At 38.1% G+C, this 18,255-nt stretch overlaps 1 protein-coding gene across 3 annotated transcripts in view; it reads right to left on the bottom strand.

The window, feature by feature from the left end:
• The window catches only part of DTL (denticleless E3 ubiquitin protein ligase adapter), a 48,356-nt gene that overhangs the window by 12,982 nt on the left and 17,119 nt on the right, over nucleotides 1–18,255 (bottom strand). For all 3 annotated transcript variants that reach the window (XM_077763182.1, XM_077763181.1, XM_077763180.1), the window contains exons 11-13: nucleotides 17,193–17,305; nucleotides 9,845–9,934; nucleotides 7,381–7,513 (exon numbers count right to left, since the gene is read on the bottom strand). In XM_077763182.1, the coding sequence (XP_077619308.1) occupies nucleotides 7,381–7,513; nucleotides 9,845–9,934; nucleotides 17,193–17,305 (336 nt within the window). The remainder of the gene's footprint in view (nucleotides 1–7,380; nucleotides 7,514–9,844; nucleotides 9,935–17,192; nucleotides 17,306–18,255) is intronic.

Below are 18,255 nucleotides of genomic sequence, written 5' to 3'. Positions count from 1 at the left end.
CATATTCTAGAGCTTGGTCAGTCATTATTTCAGGAGGACAGAAACTTTTCATTTGTTTCACTCCTCAGCACAGGTCAACAGTCACTGCACAGCCCCTATGGTTATTAGTTCCATGAGAGTGGGCTGAAGGGTTAAGGCAGGAGGTCCTAAAATAGCGAGGGTCTTACAATATGCAGACTCATTATAATGCAGGATTAGGAGAGAAGGGAAAGGCTGGGCCCTGGGCCAAGCAGGTATCTAGGTTTCTGATACCTGAGTAGCAGACATCTGAAGTGTTTACTAAAGGTCAGAGGGAGATCTTATGTGGTGGAAAGCTGGGGCATTTCTCTTCCTTTAGGATGTTGAAATAGAGGAAGGAGGGGACCATGGGGTTTCAAAGAGAAGATTTTATTAACTTCGAAGGTTAACAAAACTCTGGGCCAAATGTAAATCTTTTTAAAAAAATAATAATTAGGTTATCAAGATAATGAAATTTCATGGTAAAAAAAAATTCAGTTACAAAGGGAAATGAAGTGAAAAGTAAAAAGCCCTCTTTTCAACCTTCTGATTTTACTCCTGTTCTTATGCATCCCACAATTTTCTAGATGCCAGTAGCACACAAAAGGTAGATCAGACCTTAAGAACTCAACAATGGATTATTACACATACACCACATACACACATTCTGTAATTTCTTTTCTCTAAACAGTGCTTTTTTTCTCTAGATCTCTAGAAGTACACTTAAGATACAATGCATTCTTTTTAACAGCTACACAGTAGGTCACTATACTGGTGCATCGATTTAAATATGACAGGGCTATTTAGTATATCATCTGCTGAAGCCCCACTGACCCTAAGCACTGTGTGAGATCTGATGACACGGCATCACAGACTGCATTACTGCCCTAAGAGCCTCCTGCAAGCCAGTTCCTTTGAGGAATTATAGAGAGCTTACTAATAATCAGTCACTTTGTAGCTTCTTTCTGTGTAAGAGTTTGCCATCTAGCCTCAGCTCACCTTTTCGGTCATATCGTGTACTGCTACTTTAGGCTCCTGTTACAGGAGACTACTCAATGCTTCCTAAACAAGCTGCGCACTGTCACATCTCTGTCTTTGTTCATGTGGCTTTCTTGCCAAGTCTGCCCCTTCTTGGCCAGGCAAAAGTTCTCCTCATGTTTCAGGCTCTGATGACAACCGTTAACTTCATTGTGAAGATTTCACAAACTTCTTTCATTGTGAAGAATTCACAAACTTCTTTCCTCCTCTCCCACAGGAAGTAGGTTCCTTTTGTTTATACAGTGTTTTATTCATACAGCTAAGAGAAATGTTTACAACATACTATGGCTTTTGTATCTGCCTCCTGGACTAGACTGTGAGCACCTAGAAGGCAGGTGATGATGATTTACTCATTTTTAGGTCTAGTGCCCCTGAAGTTCCCAGCGAAGAATTATTAAACAATGTTTGTGAAACTTCATTACTGCTCAGAGGGATGACAGTGAGGTTCCATGCATCAAAAAACAGACTCTGTAAGTATTCTGCAGACCTGTGAGACTATAGCAAGCACATGACAGAACAGGTAAGGTTTCCTTGGCTTTAAGATAAGGACAATCATCTTTGTCACTCAATAATGCCTAGACCAGGGGTTCTCAATCCTGGCTGCCTACCAGAATTACTTGGAGCTTTATAAAAATACAGGTACTTGGCCCCTACCCCAGACCTACTGAATAATCTCTGGGGACACACACACTTTTAAAAAGCTCCACAAATGGTTAGGATGCACAGCCAGGGTTGAAAGCCATTTGCCTTGACAGTACTGAGATTGCTGGCTGAAACAGTGAAACAATAGTAAGCGATAGACCAGGTGCTGGCTGGGAAAAGTAGGGCAGAGGGAGGGAAAAGGGGCTGTGCCTCGGGTTTAAAACCTTCTAGTTAGTGTGTTAAAAGGTCCAGAAGAGAAGACAGAAAGCCCAGGACAACAGTGAAGGACTGGGGTGGCAATTAGAAGCCTGGGAAAGCAGAGGACCATAATTTTCAAAATGGGTGTGACTAACAGCAACCAATCTGTTGCTGGAAGCTGGGTTACAGGGCTGAATACCCAACATGCCAACCTTTGGCATTCACGTGGGGCTGCTTCTCTGTAGTGCTCTTCAGAGTAACTCTAGCAGCACCCTGAAGGGAGAAATCTTGGTTGGGTCTTAACTTGAACCTTGTTTTCCTCTGTTGGGTTCTAAAGGAGGCAGTACTGCAGAATGCTTCCAAGCAGGTGCTCTAAAACTAGACTGCAGGTGTTTGAACTCTGGTTCTACAACAAACTCAACAGCTATGAGTGATCTTAGGCAAGCCTAACTTCTGAGCTTCAATTTTGGCTGTTTGGGAAACTAAATAAGATAATCCAAGTGGTCCTTAGAATAACTGTGCTCATACTCAATAATGGCTAAATGTTGTTGCTATCATTATGGTCCAAACTTGGTCAGCACGTGTAACTCTTTTTGTGACTTGGTTTCTAAAACCAAGAATAATTAATGACACACTAAAAATAATTAGTTAAAAGCAACTAAATTTTTCATTAATACTCTTAAAATGGTTACAGCAATTATCACAGAAATGCCACCTCTGGGAATCTATTTTAATGGGATGAAGGAACCCTAAAATCAGAAAAAAGTTTCACAAAATATTGGAAACAAAATGTCCAACTATGAGAGAATAGCTAGATAAACTGTGGAACATTTACTCAGTGGACTGTTTTAAATATTTTGCTAAAAAGATAACATAGAAAGTACTTAGAACATCATGTTCAGTGAAGACATCCCCAAGAAATCCAAATGTATTTACAGTATAAACATGATTCTATTAATAAGAATCTCTGTGGAAAAGGAGGAAAATCTCAAAAAATAAGTTAAACTGTTAATTATTTGTGACTGGTAGAAACACTGATGGCTTTATCCTCATTTGATTCTTCTCTTTGTTCTCCAAAACTAGAGAGAGATAAGTAAATATAAAGACAAGGTAGCTGATAGACATCTATGTTCATGGATCACAAAAATTAACACATCATGTTATAAGATGGCTGTATTCCCCAAAATGAACTATAAATTCAATATAATCCCTGTTACAACCTCAGGGGACTATTTCGCAGAAACTGACAAGCTGGTTCTGATATCTGTATCATATTTGTATCAGAAATACAAGAGACCAAGAATAGCCAAAATACTTTTGAGAAAGAAGAAAATTGGGGGACTGGCCTGGAGTTTCCAATTTCAAAACTTGCCATAAAACTACAGTAATCAAGACAATGTAGTATCACCATAAGGGTAGACATATACATCAATGGAACAGAATGAGAATCTAGAAATAAACCCTTACATTTATGGTCAATTGATTTTTGGCAAGGGTATGAAAACAATTTAATGGAGTAAAGAATAGTCTCTTAAAAATAATACTGAGAAACCAGGATATCCATGTATAAAAGAATGAATTTGGATTCTTACCTCACATTGTCCACAAAAATAAAAACAAAATGGACCAGATGGCTTAAAACTAAAAATCTCTTTGTGACCTTGGGTTAAGTAATGGTTTCTTAAATATAACATCAAAAGCACAAACGGTAAGGAAAAAAACAGATAAATTGAATTTCATCAGAATTAGAAAATTTTGTGTCAAAGGACACCATTAGGCAAGTAAAAAGACAACCTACAGAATAAGAGAGAATATTTGCAAATCATTATATGACAAAGGACTTATATCTAGAGTACATAAAGAATACTTACAACTCAACATTAAAAAGACAAATAGTCTAATTAAAATATGGGCAATGCAGAGGCATTTCTCCAAGGAAAATACACAAATGGCAAAAATTGTATACACATATTATATACAATATACACAAATGGCAAAAAAGCACATGAAAAAAAGCTCAATATTATTAGGCATTAGGGCAATTTAAATCTAAACCACAATGGATACTACTTCACATTCACTAGGAGGGCTCTAGTATATAAATATATCTTGACAAGTCTCTAACAAAACAAAACAAAACAAATCTCAAGGGAAAAAAAGCTCAGGAAATAAAAAGTAACAGCAATTTACTACGTAACTCCCTTCTGAATACAAAAAAACAAAACCATAATCAAAAAACTAACTCCTGTTCAAACCGAATTACGATCCTATATTGGGAAGATGGGGAAATGCAGTGTGCAGAGGTTTGGAAATGGTGGGAACACAGAGAGCGAAATCTTAATCTTACAGAGTGAGAAGTCAGTAGATAATGTTGAAAACAAGCCAAAACAAAAACCAAAAGAAACAGAAATGTACAAATACTGTTTAGAGATACAGACACACATATCAAAGAATCAGCCAGAAGGCTGAGAGTGGCTGCCCCTGAGAAAAGGGAACTGTGGGGCAGGGCATCTGTTGTTTATCTTATCCACTGCTGAAGGACTCCCTGACTTGTTAAACTATAATACTAATAAAAGAAATTATTTTTAAAGAGAGGAAAAACCAAAAACTAAAATTAAAGGCATCAAAGGCTCTACTGAAGGCATCTTCAGAGTTAAAGACCCCCCTGTAGTCCAGTTCTGCTTATAACATCTTGTAAGAGTCTAAAGAACTAAATCGTTAGAAAAATGGGCATATATTCAGTCTCACCTTCAACTCCCCTTAGCTTAGGCCTTGATGGTTAATGTAAAATGAATCTTTAAGCTTGAATCTCCAGCTTATTACTATATATCTGATAACATGAAAATCCCCTCTGGCTGGTTCTGTGCTTGGAAGAGTTTTGCTTTCGGTGTACTATCACTGTCTTCAACACTGTCTCTGTCAATTATGGCCATTACAAAATCCACATACGTGGTCTTTCCAATACCTTGGTTGCTCAGTCTCTTGGCCTTCTACAGCCTTGTCCTTTAATTCACTCAAGCCACTTCTTGACCTTATTACTACCAACCTGCAAATCCTCTGTTATCTGTTTCAACCACCAGCTATCTTACAGTTCACTTTAGTGATCAATCCCCCAAATCCCTCATCCCTCGGGGATCCTTAATTCATGGATCACTTTAACACTACCCCCCCAGTGGCACTATATGTATGCTCACTGCCCTCCTTACCCGGTTTAAATACTGTAGTCAAGCATTACAACCATTCTCTCATATCTACCCTCAACTTCCTTGGCCCTCCTCTCACTTTACACTTGTGGATTTAAACCACATCCCTGGTTAAATGCAACTCCGCACCTGTACTGTATCTGTACCTGGGAAGCAGACACAACCATGCTGACTGCTCACTTACAATTCATGACCACTAGCCTCAAGCTGACCCACTGCCCAACAACCATATTTCCCCGGTCCACTTACTCTTCTTTGCAGGACTATTTCAGACTCATTTATCACTTACGTTCTTTCTCTCTAATTACTATGGATGAACTATCCACACTCTTGGCAAAGGCCTGCCCTTCTACTCGTAATTCGATACCATCCCTTCACAATTTACTTGAGAACATTGCTCCAGGAAACTTCACTGCATCAAGTTTCCCTCTCTATAGGATCCTTCCAATCATATATAAAATGCTATATTCCTTAAAAAATTTTTAAAAAATGTTTATTTTTGAGAGAGCACAAGCAAGAGTGGGGGAAGGGCAGGAGGGAGAGAGGGTGAGGGGGAGAGAAAGAGAGAGAGCGAGAATCTTAACCAGGCTCTTCACTGTCAGACAGAGGCCAATATGGGGCTTGAGCTCTAACTGGGGCTTGACCAAGCCACCCAGGTGCCCTAAAATGCTGTATTCCTATTAAAACAAAACAAATGCTACTTTTGCCCTCAGCTACCACTTCATTTATCTCCTTTCCTTTCTAGCAAAACTCCTTGACAAAGACTTCTATACTTGTAGTCTCTAAGTTCTCTTCTCTGATCCTCCTAAACACCCATCAGACCATGACACTCCACCAAAACTGCTCATGAAATTCACAAATAATCCCCACGCTGCCAAGTCCAAAGGTCAATTTTCAGTCCTTCTCTTACATGGAATGCTAAAAATATTTGACCAAATAGATCCCCAACTCCATTACTTACTTGGGTCCCAAAATATAATACTCTCCTGGTTTTTTTTCTAACTTCTCTGGTTGTGTCCGTTCCTTCACCTCTCTAATCTCTCAAAACCAGGGTGTTCTAAGGCTCAGACCCCAGACCTAGTCTCTTTCCTTAGCTATACCTTCCTTGGTCATATGATGATGAATCCCAAATTTATAGCTTTAGCCCCAAACTGCAGAATTAACATCTAACTGCCTCTCTGACATCTCCATTTGAATGTCTAATAATCATATCAAACACCATATCCAAAGGGAACTTCAGCTATTCCCTCCCGAACCTGTTCCTTCTGCAGTGACTCCTGTCTAGGTCAATGGCAATTCCATTCTTCTAGCTTTGCAAGCTCTAAACTCTGAAGTCATCCTTGATAATTTTCCCTTACATCTCACATCTGATCCCACACCATATTCTGTTGGCTCCACCATATATACATATCCAGAATTTGAAGACTTCTTACCGTATCTTTTGCTACCCTTCTGTTCAAGTCACCATCATGGCTTCCTGGATTATTTCAAAAGGACTTTAAAATTAGCTTCCAGTTTTTATACTGCTCCCTTTACAATTTGTTTTCAACACAGGAGTAAGAATGATCAAGTAAAATCAAAGCATGATACTTGTCCATTTAAAGCCCTGCAATAGCTTTTTGTCTGTCAGAATAAAAGTCAAATTACAGAAGAACCTCATTTTCCATTACTATTCCCCTCCCTCTCCTTAGCTTGCTCCAGCCACAGGGGCTATAGCCACATTAGCCTCTTAAAGGAACAAAACAATATGTCAAGCCTGCTCCTACTTCAGGACTTTTGCATTGGCTGTTTTGTCTGCCTGGAATGTTCTTCAAAATGCCCACATGGCTCACTATTTTACTTCTTTTACTCAAATGCCATCTAAACATTGAGGCCTCCCTGGGCACCTAATTTTCCAGTGTTTTTCCCCCGCTCAAGTACTTATTATGATCTGATGTAGTACATATTTTACTTTAACTTGTTTCTATGCCTCTCATACTAATCTATAAGCTTCATTTATGTCTTTGGGTTTTTGATTCTTTTGTTCATTGCTCAATCTCCAGCAACTCAGAATAGTGTCTAGCACATAGCAAATGTCCAAAAACACTTTGAAAATAAACCCACCACTGTATTCCAGTGCTTTGTATAGATGATAAACATAGTAGTGCTCAGAAAATATTTACTGAAAAGATAAATGTCAAAAAGATGGTGCTTTCCTTTAAAAATATACCAAGACAAGACCAAATATAGCTTATCATTCTGTACTGTAGAATGAAACCAATCAAACGATGAACAGCTTAGAAAATTGCATGGGATTCCTTACCTAGGTCAGCTCGTGCCTCTTTCTTCTTCTGAGATGCCCAACCCACTATGGAGAGTTTATCTCCGGATTTCTCCTCTAAGCCTCTATTCAAGCGCCAGATTTTCAGTGTATTGTCATCAGAGCAGGTAGCAATCTAATGAGAACCAGAAAGGGAGTCAAGAAATTTCAATCAAAGATTTACAACAAACTAAAAAGTAGATCTTAAGGACTCATAAGGAGAATTATTATGTCTGATATACCAGGATATAGAAAGTGTTATCTGAAAAATCATATACTTCCATTCCCTGCTTTCAGGAATCATTCCAGATTTCCAAAGGACTCTACAGTTTTTTTATATCTCCTGGTATATCTTTCATTACCAGTCATTTCTTACCTGACCTAAGGCCCTCATATAAAACCAAGTTCATTTCATTTTAATCTTAAAAACTTGGGCAAGTCATTATCTTTATCACCTGCTATAGAACTATGACATATATAATTATAATACCTTTTTTACTCTTCCTCTTAAATGATAAACCAGAATATGTCACCAACATTCAGTTTCTACCACTTTCTTCTGAATTATACATGCTCTGGCTCACTGCTAAGGAAATGGGATCATTTCCAAGATCAGGCTTAGTCCATGACTCTAGGAAGCTGTGACAAGTAGAATGAAACCATTCCTTTGAGATTCTTTTTCAAATAGGTAAAGGAGCGATCTGGGAAAACAACAAGTTCACTAGGCTGAAAGAAGTTAAAAATAACCTTTGCCCCTTTAAAAATATCTGACCATTCCTGATCATGGTCCCAAGCCTTTTATGGCAGAGAAAGTCCAGTCTGAAGAGCTGTGGCAAATGGCCACTGGTACCAGAGCTGTTCCCCAGCATTTGTTTATATAATTTCTCTATTTCAGTCACTAAAGAGAGAGAAAAAAGAACACACGTTCTCTTAAGTCTTGGCCCCCAAGAGACTGGCAGCTTTTTCCTTTCCTTACTGGGAGGCCAAAAGAAGACACACATATTTAACTGCTCAAGAAGAAATGCCTGGAATCCCCAGTTACTCTATGGCCTATTAATAAGAATTATTATTTCCAGAGTACCTACTGTGCATCTGACAATTTATATTTTTTATCTTGCTCAATTCTCGCAATGTAAAAACCTTGAACTCAAATAACCTCATCTGTAAAATAAGAATAAAGTTATTTGCCCAATGTCACCACAATTACGTGGCAGAGCTAGGACTGAAATATTAAGTTTTTCTAATTTCAAAGGCTAGAACCTTTTGTTTTTAAACCATATCTTACCTTCCTAACTCTAGGCTAGGAGCAAAATTATTTTAAAAATCCTTTTAAAAGGGTGTTCACTAGATTAGTACAGGTAAACACTCCTGTTATTTCCTAGAAGTCTTTTCTGTGCACATAGATAATGCACAGAATATATGGTGGTTGAAAACAGATGACACAAATAAGTGAAAAATTAAAAAAAAATATCTTAGTTCTACAAAAGTATAAAATATGTTAAAAGCAGATATTTCACTGGAAGTTACATGGAATCCCAGAAGGAAAATGTCACTGGGATGTAATTATTGGAGATTTAAACAATGAGTTAAAAAAAAAAAAAGGCCTATCATGAGGCTGAGCACAGAAATGGTTATACAGGGATACAGAAATAAAAAGAAACCCACAGCAGTACTGGAAAGCTAGCAGGGATGCCATGAGTAGGCCAGACCATAAGAAGTTTCTGGAAGATAAAAAACAGATGGGAACAAAACCTCAAAACGTCATACATGAAAGGGGAGATCTCCACAGAAGTGATATTTCTTGTAAACCCCAAATAACCCAAAGACCAGAGCAATGGAAGCCAGGAGAGTGTGTGGAATTTGGGCCACCATTGTATGAAAGCCCTACGTGTACATAAAATTAATGTTTCTGGCCTTTCTAACTTTCAGGATTTTGTTTGTTTTTAAGTGCTACTGTTAAATTTTCTTTTAAGTGAGAAATGTCTAAAACATTTTGGGGCTGCTTTTGCAGTTTTGCCATAGCTACCGTAGCACATTAAGACTTCACAGTACACATTGCTGAGGCATGTGAAGACTAAACTGGATTGTGAAGAACAGTCGGGATGTTACCTTTAACATATCACATTAATAATATGTAGGAAGTTAATAAAACTGTTTTTTTCACCTTTAGATTTTTGTTTTACCTTAGATATTTGGATGAAATTTAATTATATTAAAAACTTAATTCTACAATTAGGAAAACAATGACTTCTAAGGAATCAAGAAATCCATTCTTATTCCTTAGTGTAAGTTTCCCTACTGGTAGAGAAAAGCAGAATGTCTATGATTAATGCTGACATAGATCCTGGATCTAGTTCTTTCGATCTCTATTTAAACATTAAAGTCTGTATAACTCTCAAACTAACCTTGGGAGAGTCTACAAATCTGTGATCCACTTTTTAAGTCAACTACAGATTTATTTACAAACCTTTGTGAAATCTGATGGACACCAGCACACAGATGTGACCTCTTGAGAGTGACCCTGGAGTACAGTAGGAGGATGCCAGGGTGTGGAGACCTATCACACCATCAAAAAAGAAAAAAACAGGTCAGCAGAACAGTGTTAGGTCTCCCATATAGAGCCTTTGAATCTTTCCATGTCTGTGCCTTAGAGAGCTTTGTTACCAAAGGTCTCTAAGTATGTCTAGTTATAGCTCAGAAAAGAGTTCCAATGGGCAAAGTTATGTCACTGATCTGAGAAAACAGATAGGAACTCAGATACCAGGACAGGACTACTTAGCTATCCATATATATTTTGACTAAAATGCAAGGATGACATTTCCCCTCACTTCTTAGCTGATAAACTTTCTGTAAGGATGGAGGTCAGCTGCTAGGTAGTGTACACTTCAAGTGGAGTCCTGTTTTCACAAAGCCTAGACATTTTCAGATTTTCTCTAATCAGTGACTTCCAAGAACACATTAGTTAAACCCTGAAAGCATCTCAGACATACTACCAGTTCTGTGACAAGAGGAGAGTCTTTCATCCAAGAGACTCACTGATTTTTACCAAAGTCATCCCTTCATTTTGCTTAACTGACTGAGCCACCCAGGCTCTTCATTTTGAAAGTCTATAAACTATATACTTTTTTACATGGACCTTTTGGGAAAAAAAAAACTTTTAAGAGTTCATTTTGGTTAATTTGCTTAAAGAACTCTTGAATTTTCAGTTAAGTTCTGCCACATTTAAAGGATCAAGAGGGTCATATTGTGCAGTGCAACACACGTGACTAAGAATCACACACACTCTCCCCCCGATGCCATTACTGATCTGCATTTGACAGTTGATTCATTCAAGACCTGTCAATCCCTTTCAGAGGCCATGGGAATTAATCAGCACAATATGGCACAAACTCATTTCTATTATTATAGCACATGTGTTTGAAAAAGAGAAACTATTCCCTTTTCATTTTCCCGAGGCTCTGAATCATTGCTCATCTGTATGAAGAAAGTGGAGGCGACTATGGAAAGAATATTTGCAAGAATGACTAAGTAAACTTCATAGATTCCTTCAATTGTAGTGAAGATATTCAACACACTGATTCATAAGGTTCTCCAAATCAATTATTACTACTCTTGGGTTAAATGGCACATGTAAGGATTCAAAAAGCAAAAGAAGAGAAAGAACAGAGTCTAATTTGCCTTGCTGGGTTAATTAAGAGTTTCACAGAAAAAGCTTTTTCCTGAGTATTAAGAAAAAAGACCTCACTTTTTGCCTCCTACAAAATTTGTGCAAAAAATTGCACAGAGAACAATAACCTGTTCTCTCATGAGGTAGCATATTTTTGAAGACTTTTGAGATAGTCTCTTTTAGAAGTCAGAGAAATTCTCCTTCCTTCTCTCTTTGGGATGGCCCCAGCCCATTAAGCTTCCCTTTATCCAAGGCCCAAGCAGGACTGGTAGCACCAAATTAAAAGGGAGAGAAAATCCGAATGTCCTTTTGACCCTCTCTGGTAGGAACACATTACTCTACTGCGTTGGTTTACTCTGCTTATGGCCTTTAACTTGTCATTTCATGATATTGGCTCTTCTTCAATTTTCTAAGCATTACAATACCTAAGGGAACCTAAATGTGTATGCAAAGGATTAAAATAAATTTCAAGGGGTGCCTAGGTGGCTTAGTAGTTTAAGCTTCTGATTTCAGCTCAGGTTATGATCTCACAGCTTGTGGGTTCGAGCCTCGCATCAGGCTCTGTGCTGACAGCTCAGATCCTGGAGCCTGCTTCAGATTCTGTGTCTCCTTCTCTCTGCCCTTCCCCCTCTCACACTCTGTCTCTTTGTCTCTCAATAATAAATAAACATTAAAAAAATAATACAAGTCAGCATTTGTTGAGCCAGGCACTTTACATAGCCTTAAACATGGGGGGAGAAGGTTCATCAAAAAGTTAAACACAGAATTAATTACTAGATCCAGCACTTATATTCTTAGATACACACACAGAAGAACTGAAAAATGTATGTTCAAACAAAAACTTATACGTGAACGCTCATAGCTGCTTTATTTATAAAGCCAAAAAAGTAAAAATAATTCAAATGTCTACCAACTAATAAATCGGTATGTAAAATGTGGTCAATCCACACAATGGATGCTCAGCCATAAAAAGAATGAAGTACTGATACTTGCAACAACACAATGAATCTTGAAAACATTATGTTAAGTAAAACAAGCCAGACATAAAAGATCACATATTGTGTGACTCTATTTATAGAATATGTCCAGAAGAGGCAAATCCATAGACAGACCATAGGTTAATGCTTGCCCGAGGCTGAGGGCAGGGAAGAGTGGAGAGTGACTCTTAATGGGTACAGTGTTTCTGTTGGAGTAATGAAAATGTCCGGAAATGAAATAGTGATGGTGGTTGCACAATATCGTGATTGTATTCAAAATCCCTGAACTATACATTTAAACATGACTAAAATGATAAACCTCTATCTCAACAAAAAAAAGTGGAGAGAAGGACATATTGTGGGCTGAAATGAGAGGTACTGTCCAGCACGTTTATATGAATGGTAGTTCCAAGAGCTTTCAGTTTAGGTCTGTATTAGCACGGTATAGTATACTTGCTGACTGCTTGAAGAAGATGAGTGTCCTCTGGTGAAGCTCAAGTAGTTTTTAAATCCTTCATTTTTATTCAAATAAGTTTTTATTCATTGTCACTTCATTTTTATAAAACATCACTGTATTTACATGATTTATTTATTTTTATTCAAAAAAAATTTTTCAACATTTATTTATTTTGAGAGAGAGAGAGAGAGACAAAGAGAGACAGCATGAGTGGGGGAGGGGCAGAGGGAGAGGGAGACACAGAATCCGAAGCAGGCTCCGGGCTCTGAGCTGTCAGCACAGAACCCAATGTGGGGCTTGAACTCACGAACTGTGAGATCATGACCTGAGCCAAAGGCGGATGCTCAACCGACTGAGCCACCCAGGCTCCCCATGATTTCTTTTTTAAAAGCCTCTCTACTTTTAAGTCGAAAGAGGAAACTATTTAAGTCCAAGAGGCATTTACACCTGTGCATCCTGGAGAGGGTCAAACCATGGAAAACTGCCCTCTCTTACATATTCTAGCTGTTATACAGACTTTAATTCAAGGAATGGAGAGTCCCCATGGTAAAACTCCTGGAACTATAAAGGCAACAGGTAGAAAGAACTGGCTCTAAGCTATACATGTAATAAAAGATTTTATATTCTTAAACACGCAAAAATGATCAGCACCTTTCCCCCTAAAGTCTCCTTACTATGCCCAGTGAGAAACCAAATCTCATCTTTATTTCTGCCATGAGATCATTTACACTTCCTAAAGTGTCAGGCTCAATGTTTCGCAGTCAGCGGTAGAATGACTGTGCCAAATGAGTTTATTTATAACCACTCCAATACTATTCAGTGGCTATAACAGAAATGAACCAGGGAAAGGAGGCGAGGGGTAAGAAATTAAAAAGAAAAAAAAAATTTACTGTTTGTATTGTTAAGTCTTGGGCCTCAGTGTCAGAGTCTAACTATGTCTCCCCTTTGTTGAGCAGTGGTAAAGAGTAGAAGGCCATTCTCTTCTGTCTTAAGACCTGAAACTCCTTTATTTCTCTGTTTTCTAGTGCCCCTGGGCTTTTTAATGTAGAAAAAATCCCAACACTTGAAGGAATTCTGACCTTTTGGAAACATAGCAGAGCTATAAAATAACCTAATAGCTTGGATATGCAGCTTGCACAGAATGGTTTTTAAACTACACCCCCACCTTATTTTTTTAATCATGGAAAAGAGAAACTGAGCCACCTCACTAGGCAAATTCAATTTTAGGAGCAGTAAGCTTGCCAGGATCTCAAATATCAGAGCCTGCACATTGAGTTATGTGTGGACAGGCAGGAGAACATCATGTCTGAACCACATCATTCAGCACTGACATGTGACCCAGCCTAGGAATTTAGAAAGGGTCACCCATGTATGTGATAGCCAGAGTAGATGTCTGAAAATGGGTTACTAACAACAGCCAAATATCTTTACCGCATGTCTTTAAAGAGAGAAACTACCTCGACCCTCATTCCCTGAAACAAAACAAACCAAGACAGAATGGCCTATGTACTAAAGAAAACAGCTAGAGAGAATTGACAATAAAAGTATATCTATAAACACGTACACACGTGTATAATATACAATTATATGTAGAATTATGTATATGTAATTAAAAAACTGATTTAGAGGTGCCTGGGTGGCTCAGTTGGTTAAGGGTCTGACTTCGACTCAGGTCTTAATCTTGCGGTTCTTGAGTTCAAGCCCTGTGTCAGGTTCTGTGCGAACAGCTCAGAGCCTGGAGCCTGCTTCGAATTCTGTGTCTCCCTCTCTCTCTGCCTCTCCCCTGCTCGCACTCTGTCTCTCTCAAAAATAAATAAATGTAAAAAAAAATCTGAGTTTTAAGTGATTTTTAAGAATGATCAGTCCATTAAGTATTTTTTGCATAATCTTTTATTATGTTTTTTGGTATGTGTAATTTTCTTTTAAAGAATTAAAAACCTTAAAAAGATACAGACTTTGGTAGGAATAAAAATCTTCCCGTGAAATTGGGAGTCAAATAGAAAAGGGAATGGAGATAAGACAGTGAGAGTGGGAGAAAGGGAAAACAAAAAGAAAAACACGCATTAAGATCAAATCTGAAACTCAGAATTTAATATATTAGAAGAAAGCATTAGTGTCAGTAACCTATATTATTAAAGTTTAAAACTCAAGTCAGAAAATTTTATAGGCAAGAAATTAAGTAAAAACTCTTACGAATAAGGGTCTTAGATATATATTTTATAAGCAAATTGCCATTTAAAAATACTATAAATAGGGGTGCCAGGGTGGGGCTCAGTGGGCTAAGCATCTGACTTTGGCTCAGGGCATGATCTCACAGCTCGTGAGTTCGAGCCTCACGTCAGCCTCCGTGCTGACAGCTCAGAGCCTGGAGCCTGCTTCAGATTCTGTGTCTCCCTCTCCCTCTGCCCCTCTCCTGCTCATCTTCTGTCTCTCTCTCAAAAATAAACAAACATTTAAAATATTAAAAAAATAAAAATAAATACAATAAATAAAAGAAAGAAATGCACTTATAGAAAAAGAGGCAAGTACAACAACACAAAAGCAACTTGGATAGAACAACGTCTCCACCATGTGACCATCTAGGATATTGTGACTAAAAACTCCTAAGGTAGTGTTGCATTTTTGCACCTCTAGGTATTCAGTTTTTTTAGTGTGTCCCCCAGGACCAGATGAAATTAAGCTGAAGAATTATCCTTCATACCTGACGGATTCTATCCTGTCCTAAACCAACATTAAAGATACAACTTCCTAGAGGTTGGCAGGACTAAGAAAGATGTAATTGCCTTCTGAGAAGGGATTTGATAACACTGAATCTATGGGTCTATGAAGTTTGAGACTTTATGCCTCTAAGATCCAAAATGTGTGAATTCTGATCATTAGATTCACCAATGTCAAGGACATCTATGACATTACAAGGCAATCTAGAAGATCATTTCTAACCATAGGAAAACAATGCCATATTACTCTTATTTCTCTGAACTCCCAGACACTTCTATAATTAATTAGTCCCGAAAGAGCTATTTTTCAGTGGTTAGTAAGTGCTACTTGTGTAATATTTGTTTTCTCCACTAATGTCAAATGGAAAGCTTTAAATTTCTTTTTAATATATTTTTAATGTTTATTTTTGAGAAACAGAGAGAGAGACAGAGAGAGAGAGAGAGAGAGGATCTGAAGCAGGCTCTGTGCTGTCAGTACGAGCCAACTCGGGGCTCAAACTCTCGAACCACGGGATTATGACTGGACCTATAGTCAGGCGCTTAATGGACTGAGCCACCCTGGATGCCCGCAACAGCTTTAAATTTCTTAGCTTATAGCAGCCACTTAGGAATCACTGTTATTTAAAAAGTAAAAACATATTGGGGCACCTGGGTGGCTCAGTTAGTTAAGCATCTGACTTTAGGCCAGGTTCATGATCTCCCGGTTCATGAGTTGGAGCTTATCAGGTTCTGTGCTGACAGCTCAGAGGCTGGAGCCTGCCTTGGATTCTGTGTGCCCCTTTCCTGCTCATGCTCTGTCTCTCAGTCTCTCAAAACTAAATAAACATTGGGGCGCCTGGCTGGCTCAGTCGGTTGGGCGTCCAACTTCAGCTCAGGTCATGATCTCACAGTCCGTGGGTTCGAGCCACACATCTGGCTCTGTGATGAACATTTGCTCAGAGCCTGGAGCCTGTTTCAGGTTCTGTGTCTCCTTCTCTCTCTGCCCCTACTCTGCTCACACTGTCTCACTCTTGTCTCTCAAAAATAATAAATGTAAAAAAAATATAAATAAATGTTTAAAAAAGTAAAAAAATTTATAAACTTGTGAAATGGGAAATCTATAAAATAAAAAGATTAAATAGTGCTATTAAATAGATACAAAAGGGAGAGGCACCTGCATGGCTCAGTCAGATAAGCATCTGACTCTTAATTTTGGCTCAGGGCATGAGCTCATGGTTCGTGAGTTTGAGCCCCACTTTGGGCTCTGTGCTGACTATACAGTGCGGTGCCTACTTCTGATTTTTTCTCTCCCTCTCTCTCTGTCCCTCCCCTGCATATGCTCTCTCTCTCTCTCAAAATAAATAAACTTAAAAAATATATGTATATAAAATTGATAAAGCAGCCACATCTCTTCTAGTAACCTTAAGATTGGACAATTATGAGAGAGTAAAGAGTACAATTGCCATATAAATATTTTTGAGTGTTTTGTGCAAGGCTCTATGGCTAATTTGGGTATAGGATCCTGGGGATTAAAATATTGTATTTTGAAGATATTTCTAAAAAATATATTTTGAGAGAGTGTGTGTGTGCAAGCAGGGGAGAGGCAGAGAAAGAGAGGGAGAGAATCTCAAGCAGGCTCCATGCTCAGCGCAGAGCTCAACATGGAGCTAGATCTCATGATGAAGGCAGAAAGGCAGTCCCAATGTGTTTTTCCAGGAAGTAAGACAAAGTAGTTAAGACTCTCTCCAGTTTTTTGAGTTCTTAATTTCTTAATAATCTGTGAAACTCCTGGAGGACATAGGTTGTCAATTTCTGAGAAGCTCTGGCCATTAAAGTGTGATATATTCTGACAATCAGAAGGAGGTTTGGCTATGTTAAGAAGGAAGAAGCAACTTTTATTGAACATCTGATGTAGAAAAAGTTAACAGCATGTGTTTGCATTAAACTTGCTCATCTTAGAAAAAATATTTTAAAGAATACTTTAGTCTCACATTTGTGAGGGAAGTTTGGCAACTTACCTTCCAAATGTAGGCAGCTTCATCACTTGAGCCACTGACTAAAAACTGGTCATCTGGACTAAGACTGGATTTAACATAAAAGGTAGAATTTTGATGTCCATTGAAGATAGCCACTGCCAGAGGGGGGAAAAATGAAAATACTTGGTTCTTGTTATTTCAAGTGTTCAAATAAATGCAGACAATATACGTGTTCTAACAAGGTTTATTACTGTATTGACTATTGAATGTTGAAACAGATAGCCCAGCTATATTCACTAAATTAAAGGGAACTGGACATTGGCAGAAAAGCAGAGGAAGTCTCAAAGAAGCTTTATATTAGACCCACTCTCGTGACCTAAGCCAAATACTTGGTACAGAGCTGGCTACAGACAAGAAAGTGATGAAAAATGTTCCTAAGAAGAAGAACGGAACCAGTGTCCACTCTTTTAGTAAAATGCCTTATTAGACTTCTCTTTCCCCACTGTGAGGTAGGGCTTTTCCACTGTATAATACATTGGTGCTTCTTCCTCTAAGACTTCAAATCTCAACGATAAATTTCCTATTTTATCCTTTCCTCACTAGATCTCATAGTAATTTGAACAGAGTAGATTTTCAAACATTTGTTGCATGAATAAGCACAAATCAGTGGAAAGAGTTAAGATTTAGGGACAGCTCATTTGGGATGTAGAAATCTACCTTAATTTTTCTAAGAGTCTTTTTAAAAAGGATGGAAAGAAGTAGCTAGTGGGGTAAACTGTATGTTTATATGTAAGATATTCCAACTAGGTTAGGGTTAGCCTTTAGGTTTAGACTTTTTAGTACATGGTAAAAGGGCAAATAATCCAATCTAGCACAGTGTGCTTGATAGGCTCTTCTAAGAAGACCAAAACCTGAGGCCTCTGCTATGAGAACACTAATGGGTAATAGAAAAAAAAAAAATCTCACATATTGGAGAATTTAAGACTATATATAAGCAGGAAAAAATTCACTCCAATCTTCTAACAGAAAGGAAATAAGAATTACTAAGGACTTAATAGCTTTCCTTAAGTGGTCATAGAAACCTCTTCCTTTTACCAAAATAAAA

Source organism: Crocuta crocuta, unplaced genomic scaffold (genome assembly GCF_008692635.1).
Source record: "Crocuta crocuta isolate KB4526 unplaced genomic scaffold, BGI_CrCroc_1.0 scaffold3, whole genome shotgun sequence".
Lineage (NCBI taxonomy): Eukaryota > Metazoa > Chordata > Mammalia > Carnivora > Hyaenidae > Crocuta > Crocuta crocuta.
This window is presented reverse-complemented; position numbering and strand designations above follow the sequence as displayed.